The following is a 15,261-nucleotide window of genomic DNA, read 5'->3' on the forward strand; positions in this document are numbered from 1 at the left end:
TCCTTTTCTGAGTTTCTGAATTGTTTTCTGTGAGGTCTTGGCTGGTATCTGGTGTTGGGAGAGGTCATTAGGCGAGGTGGAAAGGGAATTGAAGATATAATTGCTGATTGATAGAAAACTGGACAGAATACACAAGAAGAAAAGCTTGGTGTCTTTCACCAGAATGCCTACTGCACTCAGCCATGCTATGCTCTCTCTATGGTGGGAAGCTGGCTGGTTAGCTTGAAAGCCCTGCTCCTCAGACAGAATTAGTGTTTATATCGAACTATGGTAGTAAGGTCAATGGAGTAGTGTGACATTCAGGAGGAGGTGGTTGAAGTATCATTGTTACATTGAAAACATCTTGGCAACAATACTCTGGACATGTCTGAGTATAACATTCTGGATGTCATCTGTGAGTGCGCTAGTGCACAGTGCCTTTCTTTGGACTTTGACTTGCAACAGGTGGGTGAGGATTCTCTTGAGTGAAGTACTACGGTCTTCTGTGACACAGCTCACCACACTTTAGAAGCAAAACCAAGAAATCCATGGCTGGAGCTGGAGGTGGTCTGTGAAAGCCAACTTTTGGTAGTACCTTGCCCTTATGGCTTAGGCTTCAGGACAGAGAAAAATCAGTGGTGCTGGAACTGCATTGGTTCATGCTGACAGCAAATAGGTCTCTAAGGGAATTCTGACCTCCCTCTCCACAGCTTTGCAGTCTACACAGTGGCAAATGCCTATGGGAAACCAGTGCTGATTTACTGCCTTTCAACTCACCACAGTGCTTAGAGACGGATATGTACTGCCACGGTGCCCTCTTCAGTGTCCTTTCACAGCACAGAGAGCCAGCAACCCCTGCCCAGAGCTGATTCCTTCTTGCATGCCTCAGCTTTCCTGAAAGTCTGATAGGTGAACCTTAACACAGAGATAGGGCCAAGGTAAACCTGCTTTTTGAGACCTGTGATGGAATGTTGTCAGGTTATGCCACTAAAGCTCCCTGTCAAGGTGGGAGAGTGAGTGGGAGCTGGAAGGCCTGCAGGGACCCCACATGCCAGGTTCCAGGAAGAAAGTGCCGGTCTCTATGTTACGATGAGCCTCTGTGTGTCCTGGCTGCTACTATAAATGTGTCATTCACTTTGATTTAGCTTCAAATAAAAGACAGGTAATTTTGCTTTCAAGACTATCAAATTAGGAAATTACAACAAACCATGTTAATGATTCAATGAAGTCAGACCTAGAAGCTTTCCCCTAAAGCATAATAGCACAGGTGACATTGTGCTGATATTCAGGGTGAACAAGGCCAAGAGGGGGGTGGGGGGTTATGGGTTTTGCTTTGCTGGAAGTCTCTTCACTGCTATGCAGCAAAAAAAATCATTCTCTCATAGACTTCTCAAAGTGATTTGTGGGAAAGGTGGTATAATCTGGGAATATCAGAGCTGTGGGCTGAGGGGCACAGATGGTGTCCAAAGCCTGTGGTGCTGCCCCGATACAGTGGGGAACTGGTTGTTGAGAGCTGATGGGTGAATACAAGTGGAAATTACTCCCCTTAGAATCTCCCGACTTAAAAGTGTTTTGAACACTTTTTATTCTACAAAGAGCTGCTTCACTCCCACTGATTGGTTCTTTGATCTAGGTGACATTATTGGGTTTATCAAGTGCCTGCTATTTGCAGAACTATATCCATGTTCTCTGGAGAGATTTGAAGTATCCACATAGGGAAAATCCTGTTTCTCTTAAACCTTTTAGATTCCTCTCAAAGCAGAATTTTAGGTAAGGCTTTAAGTGCAGGTAGGTTATTTGGGAAGTCATCCCAGCAAGCAGGAGTGGGGGTAGGGGGTGGGACAGTGAGATAGGGAATCAGGAAAAGTCGATACAATCGTGTATTTCCAAGGCCACGAGGGCTCAATGCCACCAGAACTTCTGAGAAGCATTCAGAGTATCTCCCAGAATTGCCTGTGTGAGGACAGGAGACTGAGCCATTTGGCCACCAGCTCTTGTCCCCATGAGGGTGGTCTCAGTGGCATGAACTCTACCACATGTCCAGGCATTGCTTGTGACACGTAGTCAGGGTCAAAGGAGGCCCCGCAGTCAGAAATGGAAAGCCTCTAGGTGTGTGCTTTGGTGGAATGTTGTCAGCAGTGACTCTGAGTTTACTCAGAATTGACCAGTGTGGGGGACAGCTAAAATTAGAGTCCTCGAGCATCTGCTATGGAAAGGATTCATGCTGTAATAGGAAAAGGACTGGGGTGCAATAGAAACAACACCAGGAGATAGCTAATCTAGAGATTGAGGGGAAGGGTCTTGGAAGGCTTCCTGGAGGAAGTGGTTTCTAAGCTGAGACAGGGCCAGATGAATTGGAGGTAGGTAGAGGTGAGGTAGAGGTTCAGCATAGGTTGGAGCATAGGTTCCAAGGTTAGAGGAGGCAAGAGAAAATCATGAAGAACTTGTAAGTTAAGGAGTTTAGACTTATTATGAGAGCAATAGGGGCCCAGAAAGAGACATTTAAGCAGGAAGACATGGTAAGCTTTGTGTTTTAGAAAATTCATTCTAATGACACCATGTAGAATAGATGCCAGGATAGAGCAAGTTGGGGAGATGGGTGAAGAGGCTGCTGAATTATCCAGGTGAAAGGCTATAATAGTGTGAACCAAGTTAATGACGGTGAGGCAGGTGAGAAGTAAAAAGACCTAACATATTTAGTTTCTAATCATGCTCTGCTCCTGGTAAAAGTGTGTGTGTGTGTGTGTGTGTGTGTGTGTTGATGAAGAGATTGTTGTAGGGAAAGAATTTTTAGAAAACATGATTGAAAGCTCATGAAGAGCCCTTTGGAAAATCCTCATGCAAATGGAGAAGTAAAATAGCTGTCAAAATATTTCAAGTAAATTCTCACCTTAGAGGCGAAATAGCACAGTGCACTGCTTCGTCCTGGGTCTGCATTTTCTATTGGTTTGACCTTTGTTGTATCATTTAACCTCTTCAAACTTTGTTTATTTGTTCAGCTCAAGAAAACTATTCTTATTAAGCCTTGAGATGAGGATGCCTGCCCAGCCTATTCTGAGTTGATCTGAAGCTAACAGCATGTAATGAGATAGGACCACAACAGGGAAGCTAACATCCTCTCAATCAACATGAATACAATGAGAGTGTGGAGGGGAATTTTTCAGCTCCAAGAATCTTGTGTGCAGTGTGGACACTGGCCTGTCAGCTCACTCCAGGGCAGAGACAGGGACCCATCCTTCACCAGCTCCGTGTTGCAGGGAGATGGGGTTTCAGAATGGTTAGTGTGACACAGGGTCATCTCGAAGCCTCCTCCTCCAACTCTGAGACATGGTGCTCCTCTTTCACAGGCCATTGGGGGAATAAGATAAGAAAATGTTTATGAAGGCACTTGGAGAATCAGCATTCTGGGCAAGTGAAAGTTATTGATGTTATCAGTAGGTCTTATGATGTTGTTAGCTCATAGAGGCGTTTAAATGCTTTAACTCTCTTGCATATTCCAGAGAAGCAGAAAATAACTTCCAGTTTCCTGCATGCTGATATATAACTGGCCTTAGTTTCATGAAGAGGCCAAAAGCCGTATCCTTCCCCTAGTACCACCTCTTGCTGACTAGCTGCTTTCTGTTTCTCTTATTTTATCGCATAACATTGACTGGAAACATTTGACCTGCCAAGACTTGAACTTGGGCATATGGGGTTTCTCCCACAGTCCATGATAGCAGCACCAGCAAATAGGACACAGGCTGTACATTCCCTGCTTTCAGAGTAGGGAATGTTCTCCACCTCCTGGGGAAAACCAGGACCCTGACTCACAGGAGTTGAAAGGAAACTGATCTCAGAATCCTTATAAGATATGTGACTTCTTGATCATCACTGTTGGGATCTGGTTCTCTTTCTCTTAAAAGAATTCCCTGGGGCTTTAGTGCACAAATGATGACAATGATTCAGTATGGCTAACATGTATTGCACCTTTATTCTGTGCCAGGTGCTGTTTTAAGCACTTTACGAGTAAGATACTCTATAGCATATGAGTAACTATTCACTTTGAGATTAGGAAATCAAGGCAGATGTGGTTAAATAACTAGCCTCAAGTCGGTTAGAGCTGGAATATGAACCTGGGCATGTGATCCTAAAGCCGTGTCTGAATCATGCTCTGCTTCTCCATCCTTGCAAGCAGAGACCTGTCAGAGCATACAGAGGTCTTCAGGATTTTCTGTCCCCAGGTCCTTGAGCGGTCAGAGGAAAAGTGCATTAGACTTCTGCTCTATTTGACGTGTTCTCCATACTAGACAGGAAGTACCCTAGATCCAAACATGTCCCATTAAGATAAATACTTGAATCCAGGGAGCCCCATGCCAATCAGAAAAACCATTAATCAAGAGATTATAGTTTTCACATGCTACATGTTTCATGTTTTCGCTTTCCCTAGATTAAAAAGATCCAGTGGAATGAGCAGCCTTTTGGGGAAAATTGGAGCCAAGAAGCAGAAGATGAGCACCCTAGAGAAGTCCAAATTGGACTGGGAGAGCTTCAAGGAGGAAGAGGGCATTGGTGAAGAACTAGCCATCCACAATCGAGGAAAAGAAGGGTAAGAAGAATAGCTACTATTCCTCTGAAAAACCCTAAGAACTCTGTAATAGTTTATTTTAGACAGGCCACCCGATTTAAATGAAAACTGTGAGTACTTTGGTTTGTCAGTGAAGCTCTGTTCTAAGTAGGGGAGGTCCTGGCAGTGAGAATATCACTGGGGGTGACAGGAAGGGAGGGCCATGTGAGCAGCACTTCTCTCGGGGACAGCACTTCTCTGCTGATCTGAACTTGCTGAATTACAGCTCCTGTGAACTCTAAGTCACCTCGTTGATTCACATGGTCAGATGTGGCTCACTGTATCAGTCTGGGGCTGACCTGAGTTATTTGGCCTTCTGAGAAGCCAAACTAACTCAGTGCTTCAAAAGCAGCCAACAGAAGGCCTAGATGTCTCATTACCGTGGGATTTATTTTTATCCATGTCATTATGATCCAGGGTGGGGCTTCACCCTTGGCTTCAGCCTGTATGACATGCCAGCCCTGGCCATCACTTGCAACCCCTTCCTTTTCACTTTGCAATACAAAGAGGATGTCCATAAACTATGTATTTAAGAATATCGAGAAAGTGTTTAGTGAGTACTTAGGAACCACAGAAGGATAAGGAACAAAGCTACTACGGAAGTGGGTCCATGGTTCAAGGTCAACATTCCCCACCCCTAATAGTGACAGGAAGTGCTGTGTGGCTCATCAGACAGTCCTGGATGTTCATCACCCCACCCCTCACCAGTAAGGGCTCTCTCTGAGGCACACTGGACGTCTCTGAGACTTAGCTCCTTCCCCAATAAAATTGGAATAATGATACCACCCCTAGTGGTTGTGAGGATCTCATGAAATACTACATGTAATATATGTATAATACATACAAGTAATATACATAAAGCCCTTTGCAGAATGCCTGTCACATAAAGTCGTGCATTAAGTGGTAGGCACTTAGATTATTTACAAGCTAAACTATAATAAAGACAGATGAGGGGTTTATTTGGAGGGTTATGTATTTTAGGCTTTAAGATTATTTGAGTGAACTTGGAAGCTGATCAGTATCAGTAGAAAAACATTTTTTTAATGACTTTATGAGCTTGTTTAACTACCAGACTTCTAAGTTAGTCTGTCAAAGATGGAATGTCACAGAACAGAGGCGGAAGTGCCAGAGCCACCTGGGAAGGCCCAGGTAAAGAGCAGACAGGAGTCAGTGTTATCTAGAGAAGGCTTCTGACATTTGCCCCAAACTTCCCCACTCCTTGACTCAGCTGTACTCACTCACATTTGCCTAGTGATCTAAGGCAGCAAAGGAACTGCCAGTGTGTTTCTCTCAATATTGATTACTAGAGGCCCAGTGCATGAAAATTCGTGCACTGTGGGGGTGTCCCTCAGCCTGACTTGTGCCCTCTCACAGTCCAGGAGCCCTTGGGGAATGTCTGACTGACGGCTTAGGCTGGCTCCCTGTCTGTAGGAGGTGACGGGAGGTGACTGGCGGGCCAATTGGGAGACAGCGCCAGCCGGCCACAAGTGGCCAGCCCTGTCCCCCCATCGCCCCACTGCTGCCACTGCTGCTGGTGGCTTTCCTCTGCGGCAACTGGAGGGACTATCAGGAGAGTGACACGCGCGCGTCCCCCCCCCCCCCCAATCACCATCTCCTCCCTCTGCCCGCTGGCACCCACCTTGGCTGGCCTGGCACTGCCCACTGGCTGGCCCTGCCACCCTCCTACTGGTCGTTCCACTGTTCGGTCGATTTGCATATAAGGCTTTTATTATATAGGATATGGGTTGGACAATGTTCATTCTCCTTGAGCTTATAGAGGTCTTATAAAAATAAGGAGTGATGCTTAAAGATAAGGGACAGTTAATAGAGTTAAAACTGGAAGAGAACACGAGATTGAAAAAGTCATCTCCATGAGGAGGACTTTTCAGGCAATGGAAAATTGAGGAACTGGGTTAGAGAACAATTGATTGTGTGCACCTTTTAAATTCACCACATATATATAACTTCTTGTCTGCTGTGGGCAACTCTCTCAGCTCTCATTATTTGGAAAATGTCCATGTGTTTCCTCATTCTTGAAGGAGACAGACGCACACACACATGTAAACAGATGAGATATGAGTCTCTCATATCTTTTATCTACACACACGTCATACAGAAGTCTCTATATTACGTGTGTGTAGATAAGTGCTTTGCTTTTCCCTCTTTGAGACTTTTCCCCTGGCCAGGTGATTCTGCAGGTCTGATCAAGTTTTTCCAAGGCAGATCTGATAACTTCTGTGCTTTGCCTTTGGCTATTTTTACCCTTCGCTCACTTGCTTTCCTAGCTCCTACAGGCAGATCAAAGGGCCCAAACCCCATCCTCTGGGTGTTTGTCCAAAGTTCAGGGAACAGACCCTTGTACAGAGCTGCTAAGTCAGAGTCATAATTATCTCTCTCTTTAAATTCACCCCTTAAGTCAGGGGTGGGGCACCTTTTTTCTGCCAAGGACCATTTGAATATTTATAACATCATTTCTTGGCCATTCAAAATTATCAACTTAAAAATTAGCCTCTTATATTTGTTCAAACATTTAATTAACTCACCCCTAATGCTTTGGCAGGGCCAGACCAAATGGTTTCCTGGGACTTATATGGCCTGCGGTCTGCACATTCCCCACCCCTGCTAGGAGCTTCCAATGCACAGCCAGGGCTGAGAATCACTTAGACCACAGCATCAGAATTCTAAAGATGAATTAACTAATGTCACCCCAATAAATTTAATTAAAATTTTAAAAATTCTAGAGATGAGAGCAAGACAATCAGCTGCTGGGTCAGCCTTTCCAGCACATGGTAACTAGAGAGCCAACTTCAAAACATGATATCAAGAAGGGCAAGAAGATTCCTATTGAGAAGTGTGCCCAGTGCCACAGCGTTGAAGGGAGGGAAGCACAAGAACCAAACCTGTAAGGCCTTTTTGGGCAGAGGCAGGTCAGGCCCCCAAATTCTCCTACACAGATGCCAACAAAACCAAAGGCATCATCTAGGAAGAGGATCCTCTCCATGAAGATGTGGAGAATCCCCAGAAGTGTACCCCTGGAACAAAGTGATCTTTACTGGACAAAGAAGGGGAAAAGGGCACATACGATAATGTCTCAAAAAAGCTACCTTTGGCCGAGACCGGTTTGGCTCAGTGGATGGAGCGTCAGCCTGCGGACTGAAGGGTCCCAGGTTCGATTCCGGTCAAGGGCATGTACCTGGGTTGCGGGCACATCCCCACTGGGGGGTGTGCAGGAGTCAGCTGATCGATGTTTCTCTCTCATCGATGTTTCTAGCTCTCTATCTCTCTCCCTTTCTCTCTGTAAAAAATCAATAAAATATATTTTTAAAAAAAAAGCTACCTTTGAGTGATGATTGGCCTCCGCCATATTTATTATGAGATCGTGACCTTTTTAATAAGCACCATATTTAAGTTGATCTCATGTATAAGAATTCAGGTCATGACCCATGATAAAATTATTCCTGTTATGCAGTTCTGGTTAAAATAAGATTGGATTGGAGTTAAAAGATTGTTGTCCTTTTTGTGTTTTGATGTTAATTCCAGTTTAGTAAGTACTATCATGTTTTTTGCCCTTGTAAAGATTTGATAGAATTTGAAGATAGATTTGTTATTATTTCCAATTTTTTAAATAATGATTTTGCTATCTTAAAATATTCACATAAGGGAACAAGGCGCCTTGAGAAACAGCAGCACAGAATCAGATCTGCAAAGAATTTTTAGGCAATGGAAATATCAGGTACAGATTTTTAACTTTAAAAAATACCCTCACAGATTTGAAAAAGATAAAAATAATTTCTAGAAAAATATAATGACCATAATTAAAAACTAAATGATTAGATTTAACAATAGATGAACCAGCTGAAAAGAGAATCCATGAACTGGAAACCAGTCAGAAGAAATTAATTCAGAATCTAGTTCACAAAGACAAAAAATATGGAAGGGAAGTTAAGCACCTCGGAGGACAAAGTAGGAAAAGATGAAAGACACCTCTTTATAGACTTTTTAAAACACAAAAAATCCCAAGATAAATAAAATAGAAATTCAAACTAGGCATAAAAGAGCAAAACTGCAGAAAACCAAAGACAAACAAAAATCTTAAAGAGCAGATTTCACAGAAAAAAGACATTTCTGTGAAAGGAGGGGCTTTAGACTGACACATGGCTTCTCATCTGCAACAGTACAAGCCAAAGACACTGGAATGATCTGCGCAAAGTGCAAAAATAAACAACCCCCAACCTAGACTTCTGTATTACGTGTGTGTAGATAAGATATGAGATTTATATCTCATCTGTTTACGTGTGTGTGCGTCTGTTTGTCTCCTTCAAAAATGAGGAAAAATATGGACATTTTCAGAATAATGAAAGCTGAGAGAGTTGCCCCTAGCAGACAAAGAGGTGTATGTATGTGTGTGTGTGTGTATATATACACACACATATATACATATATATATATATACATATACATATATATATAAATAATTTAAATGAATGTTGATTATATAAAACAATAATGTTAATGTCTTGTATAGTGATAGGGTTTTTTTTCTTTCTTTTTTTTTAATCCTCACCCGAGGATATTTTTCCAGTTATTTTTAGAGAGAGTGGAAACAAGAGGGAAAGACAGAAATATCTATGGGAGAGAAATACATTGATTGGTTGCCTCCTGCACACACCCCAACGAGGGCCCGGGCCGGGGAGGAGCCTGCAACCAAGGTATGTGCCCTTGACTGGAATCCAACCCAGGACCCTTCGGTCTGCAGGCCAACGCTCTATCCACTGAGCCAAACTGGCTAGGGCAGGTTTTTTTCCTTAAAGCCAGATAGTATTTAAACACCTGGCACGGTTTGGCTCAGTGGAGAGAGCGTTGGCCTGCAGACTGAAGGGTCCCGGGTTCGATTCCAGTCAAGGGCATGTACCTTGGTTGCGGGCACATCCCCAGTAGGAGATGTGCAGGAGGCAGCTGATCGATGTTTCTCTCTCATCGATGTTTCTGGCTCTCTGGCTCTCTCCCTTCCTCTCTGTAAAAAATCAATAAAATATATTTAAAAACATAAAACACCTGGCAACTAATATATAAAAGTTCGAAGATGGTAAGTGGAGTTTAGTTTTTCAAAGATCTTGTATTATCCAGGAGGAGGGTAAAGGTGTTGATTAAATGTGCATATTTGGATAAATTCCAAAGGAATGAAATAATGAAATGATTTATGAAAGAAGACACTAAAAGAGAATTAAAGAAACCAAACATTCAGGACAAATAATAAGCACAAAATAAAATGATAGCTTTACAACTTAATGTATATTAGACAAAATAGACTTTAAGGCAGATACATTACCAGAAATAAAGAAGGCAGTCTCATCATGATAAAAATGTTCAGTTTATCTGGGAGATAAAATAATGCAAATTCAAATATACCATTTTGCATTATCTACTGAAGCTCAGTATAGTTATTTCCTGTGACTTAGCAATTTCACTCCTAGCTGTATTCCCAACAGAAATTCAGTTATATATTCCCCAAAAGACAGATGTGAGAATTTAAATAACGGTACTTTTCATAATATGCCCAAACTAGAAACAACTCAGATGTCTATCAACAAATAGTGTGACAGGCAACGTGTGATATGTTCACACACGGGGATGCTCTTCAGCAATGGGAAGGAACGTGAATAAATTTTAATAACATAACACAAAGATGTTCATGCAGTATGATTTCATTTCTATGAAGGTCAAAAACAGGCAAAACTAGTGTGTTTGTTAGGTCACAAAAGCAAGTCACAAAAGAATACACATAGTGTAAGTCTTTGTCAAGTTCAAAATGCAGCACAACTAGCCCGTAACGTGGAGGGAACAGAGACTTGAAAGGAGAGCAAGGAAAGGTGGGCAAGCCCCCACCTGGCCAACCTGGGTGCTGGGTGAGCTGCAGAGGCCTCGAGGCTGGCAGCATTCTGCTTCTTGAGCTGGTGATGGCCGCATGCCTGTTTGCTTTATAGCAATTCATTTGTCTTGCACATTTTATATACTTTTCTCTCTGTGTATTTGTGTTATGTTTTACCATAAACTGAATTGAAACTGAATACAAATCCTGTCTTTACTACCAACCTGCCAAGTGCTCGAGTCCCAGATTCTTTATCTATAAAGTATACCTGTCAGGTTTATTATGGGAATTAAATAAGTAGAGGAAATGCCTGGCATGTTTGTAAATAGGAATCCCTCCCCACCCCCACCCCACTCCCACCTCCACTCCTTTCTCCCATTTGCCTTTATTGACCACCCCAAGTCTAGGGCTTTACAGATAAGCTAGGTGCTTTATTCCTTTAAATCCCTTGCTGGTGTATTCCTGCCAGCCCTTTAGGAAAACTTTCCACAGTGGGTGCAAATACAGCTTGGGGGCATCTCCTCCTACTCTCCCTGGCAGACTTTTCTTCCTTCTCTGAGCTTTTAAACTTGGGAAGTCCCAGGGCTGAGCTCCTCACATTCTCTCCCCTAACAAAGTTCACTAGTTCCACAGATTAAGTACGTTTTTCTGATGACTCCCAAAAAAGTGACCATTCCATTGATCTCCAGACTCCCATATCATTTTTTAGTTGACATCTCCATGTCCAAGGCACACATTAAAGTTAACATCCCAAACTACATGCCTATTTTTTTTCCATAAACAGACTCCCTTAGACTTCTCAAAAAATGGCACCATCGCCATCCGCCCAACTGTTAAAAGGAAAACCTAGGAGTCATCCTTGGTTTCCTCTCTTTCCACTCATATCCTGCCCACCTCTCATCCTCTTCTCCCATGCTCATGGCAGTCCAGTCTCTAGTGCTCCTCCAGACACTACTCCACAATGGGCTCCCCTCAGATGCCACTCTCTAGAGCAGTCCCACCCCAGGGACCCTCAATCACATCACCCTGTTTGATTTTCTCCATTACACTTATTACCAACTGGTGCATGTCATTGTGTTTGGTTTCCTAAATAGTAAGTTCCGATGGATGGAATCTGGTTCACCACTTTGTCGCCAGCACCTCTAAGTGCATCTGCCCAGAGTAGGTGATGAGCCACTGCACTGTCTCAGTGAATGTCCCTCTGGCTAGCTGACAGCCATAACTTTGATTTGGAACCCAGGATTAGAATTCACCACCTAGAAAAGAAGGGTAGAATACATCCCAATGATGTCTCCACCCAGGCATCATTTTTGGTCAGCAAAGTTGGTTATACCAAAGATGCTTTTCCTTTGAGCCCAGATTCCCAGGGCTGGGTCCAGCATTTCAGGATATGTGTTAGCAGTCTGCACTTGAGGCGTTTGGCATTGCTTCCCTCTCACTTGTAAGTGATCCCACAGGTTCCCCAGCAGCAGAGGCCAGCAGGCTTTGGGGAAGGGATTAGTGCATAGAAAATGAGAGAGATGCAGGTTTGGTTTGGGCTGATGATTGGAAACCAGGTGTGCTTGTGATTTGGAGAGGCATGAAGGGGAGAACAGGGAAAATAATTTTCTTTCTCCAAAGAATCTGTTTCCATGACCCCCAAGAGTCACTCTTTCAGAACCAGCCCAGTGTGGAGGTGAGATGGGAGGAAAGCAGTGGAGAAGAAAGTTAAAATCACACCCTGTCACTTCGGCCCTCAAGATGTTGGCCAGTTACAGCTCTTCTGTGGAAGGGGAGACACAGGCTTGGGCACTATTGGACAGATTGCTTCGTTCAGTTGCATTTCTCAGGGCAAAAAGTGCCCATCTCATTACACCCACCCCAGAGCTTTATTCTAGCCTCGGAGCGCCTCCACTGCCTGTTGCTTTGGTGTTGAGTGTTGAAGTTCCCCCTTTCCTTCTTGTGTTTGTGCTGCACTAAATGCATATTGGCTGTGCTTGCAGCCAACTAATAACGCAGCCCTGAAGTTCTGTCCCTGCTTCGGTTGTCCCTGCACCTCCCTGTGCTTTTTCCTTCGCTGGCCAGTGGGCAGGAGGCCTCTGGTGGCTGGGTGACCAGCATGGAACGGGGCTTCGGGAGTGAGCACACCCACTTGGAGGTGAGGGTCTTCCCACCCTCACAGACCTCTGATGTCTCAGGAGGGTGGGTGGTCACCCTCTCATTTGTGATGTGGGCTTCCAGAAGTAGGTGCTGACATGCTCCCTGGAAGCATTTTTTATTCTTCTCTTGTCCTTTTCCATTTTCCCTTCCCTCCTCATGGGCCTGGATCTCACGAAAATTGGTGGCAGAAAAGTAATTTGGGTTGAAAGAGCAAAAAGATGTCAGAGCCTGTTGTGTCTAACCTGGTTCTGAAAGGAAAGGCTAGAAAATCCCTGAGGTTCTGATGCTATTAGCACATTTTATTAATGAAAGTGAAGAACTGCTGTCTCTTAAATGGGCCACATACCGCAGTGGTGGAGGGAAAGGATGACACCCCTACGGCCCGCTTCCCAGTGGACTAGGCCAAATCAGCCTTGGTCCCCCGAGTGAGGGTACAGCATTTCAGGTCAGAAAAGCACTTGTCAGCTGGCAGTTCTCTTCTGGGACTGTAACCTGCTTAAAGTGCCTGGAAACTTCCTGAGGCTCAGTTTACCTTGGAGGAGGGGCTTTCCCCATGAGCCTTCCTCTTTCTGGAGCGTTTGGTCCCTTGGTCCCTGTTCCAGCTGCCCCAGATTGTGAGGCTTTATAGTAAGCAGTCAAGTCAGAAATGGGAAGCCAGAATCCTGAAGTGCTCATAGCTATTTGGGGTTTTATTGTTTATAAAGCAGTTGTCACGGTTTCATTTTATCATTAGAGTGGCACAGTAATTTTCATTCCTGTTTTACAGAGAAGAAAAATAAGGCACAGTATCTTGCCCAGAGTCACACAAATAGTAAATGCCATCCTCATCCTTGGCAGTTTTTCTCTCTCTCAGTGGTGGGGGCGTCCCTGTCCAATAGAAATTTTGTTCCTGGTCAGCTCTTGGCAGTAAACCAAAGCCATCACAAGGATCCCGTTAGCAGCTGCAGATGGCTGTGAATAGGGGAATGAAGTCAGCAGACCTGTCTTGATGGCCTTTGTCTGGAGTGCCCTTGAGAATTCAGTTGCATTCTGCACATGTGCCCCTCTTTGCTGCCTGAGGCCTCCCCTAAACCTGAACTCTGCCTGCATCTGCCTCTTTAGCACCCAGTCTGGCTTCACTGTTGATAGTCTCAAGGTCAGCTGGACCAGCACAACTATCAGGAACTTTCAAGGCCATTATTCATGCTCAGCATGCATCCTAATTTAAGTATCGTTTCCTCTTCTTTATTATTTTTATTTTTTATTTTTTTAAATATACTTTATTGATTTTTTACAGAGAGGAAGGGAAAGGGATAGAGAATTAGAAACATCCATGAGAGAGAAACATCATTCAGCTGCCTCCTGCACACCCCCTACAGGGGATGTGCCCGCAACCAAGGTACATGCCCTTGACTGGAATCAAACCTGGGACTCTTCAGTCCACAGGCCAACGCTCTAGCTACTGAGCCAAACTGGTCAGGGCTCTCTTCTTTATTTTTTAAATATATTTTTATTGATTTCAGAGAGGAAAGGAGGAGGAGAGAGAGATAGAAACAATAATGAGAATTATTGATCGGCTGCCTCCTGCACACCCCCTATTGGGGATTGAGCCCGCAACCTGGGCATGTACCCTGACCGGGAATTGAACTGTGATCTCCTGGTTCATAGGTCAGTGCTCAATCACTGAGCCACACCAACTGCGCCACTTCCTCTTTTTTAAAAGAAAGTCAAGAAGAAAGACCACAAATTCTCAAAGCCACATACCATACTTCCTTTTCCTTACCACTGACCTGCTCTCAGACAGGTAGCACTGGATCGTGGCTCTCTTGAAACCTGCCCTAAATTCCTCTTGAGCTCCAGCTCACCCCTTTTTTCTGCTGGAACTTCGAGGGGCATTTAAAGCACACTGCTGTCAAAACACTGATCCCCACTGTGATCTTCACCCAGGGCTGGTTGGCTGGGGTGGGGAGACATGATGGTTGTAGTGTGACAGAGCCCTTCAGTTGATTTTGATTAACAGTCCCCACTGGAGAATCCTGGGTCCTTTGGTGACAGATGGAAGGGGAATTTGTTCTGCCATGTGTCTTCCTCCCCATTAGTCTCCCTTATTTTCTCTGTGTATCAAAAAGGGGTCCCATGTCTGTGGCTTCTCTGTCTACCAGGGAATCTGAAATTCAAATTTAATGGGCATCCTGTATTTCACTTGCGAAATATGACAACCTAACCCTGAGGGCTTATGTCAAACCTAGGAGCAGACCTTGCCCTTGTGTTTCTAGCCATTCTGGCTTCTAGTTGGCAGGGGTTTTTTTGTTTGTTTTTTAAAATATATTTTTATTGATTTCAGAGAGGAAGGGAGAGGGAGAGAGTGATAGAAACACCAATGATGAGAGAGAATCATCGATTGGCTGACTCCTGCACCACCCACACTGGGGATCGAGCTCGCAATCCGGGCATGTGCCCTGACCAGAAATCAAACCATTGACCTCCTGGTTCATAGATCGACCCTCAACCACTGAACCACACCAGGCTGTAGTTGGCAGTTTTGCCACAGCCCCTTAGTTCCTGATCCCAGACCAGGTGGTAGCTGGCTACTAGTTGCTAATAACACACATCTAGAGAGTTGACTGTTCCTCTTGGATCAATTGTCCTCAGGACCCTGACAGAAGCTAGTTTCCCAAAGTAATGGTGACAG

The 15,261-nt window shown here is 44.2% G+C and overlaps 1 protein-coding gene across 1 annotated transcript in view; it reads left to right on the forward strand.

The window, feature by feature from the left end:
- Window positions 1–15,261, forward strand: part of CFDP1 (craniofacial development protein 1) — a 103,356-nt gene that overhangs the window by 86,505 nt on the left and 1,590 nt on the right. Inside the window, exon 6 of the mRNA XM_059667422.1 lies at window positions 4,406–4,564. Coding sequence (XP_059523405.1) covers window positions 4,406–4,564 — 159 coding nt within the window. The remainder of the gene's footprint in view (window positions 1–4,405; window positions 4,565–15,261) is intronic.

This window comes from Myotis daubentonii, chromosome 15 (assembly GCF_963259705.1).
Source record: "Myotis daubentonii chromosome 15, mMyoDau2.1, whole genome shotgun sequence".
NCBI classification, from domain to species: Eukaryota; Metazoa; Chordata; class Mammalia; order Chiroptera; family Vespertilionidae; genus Myotis; species Myotis daubentonii.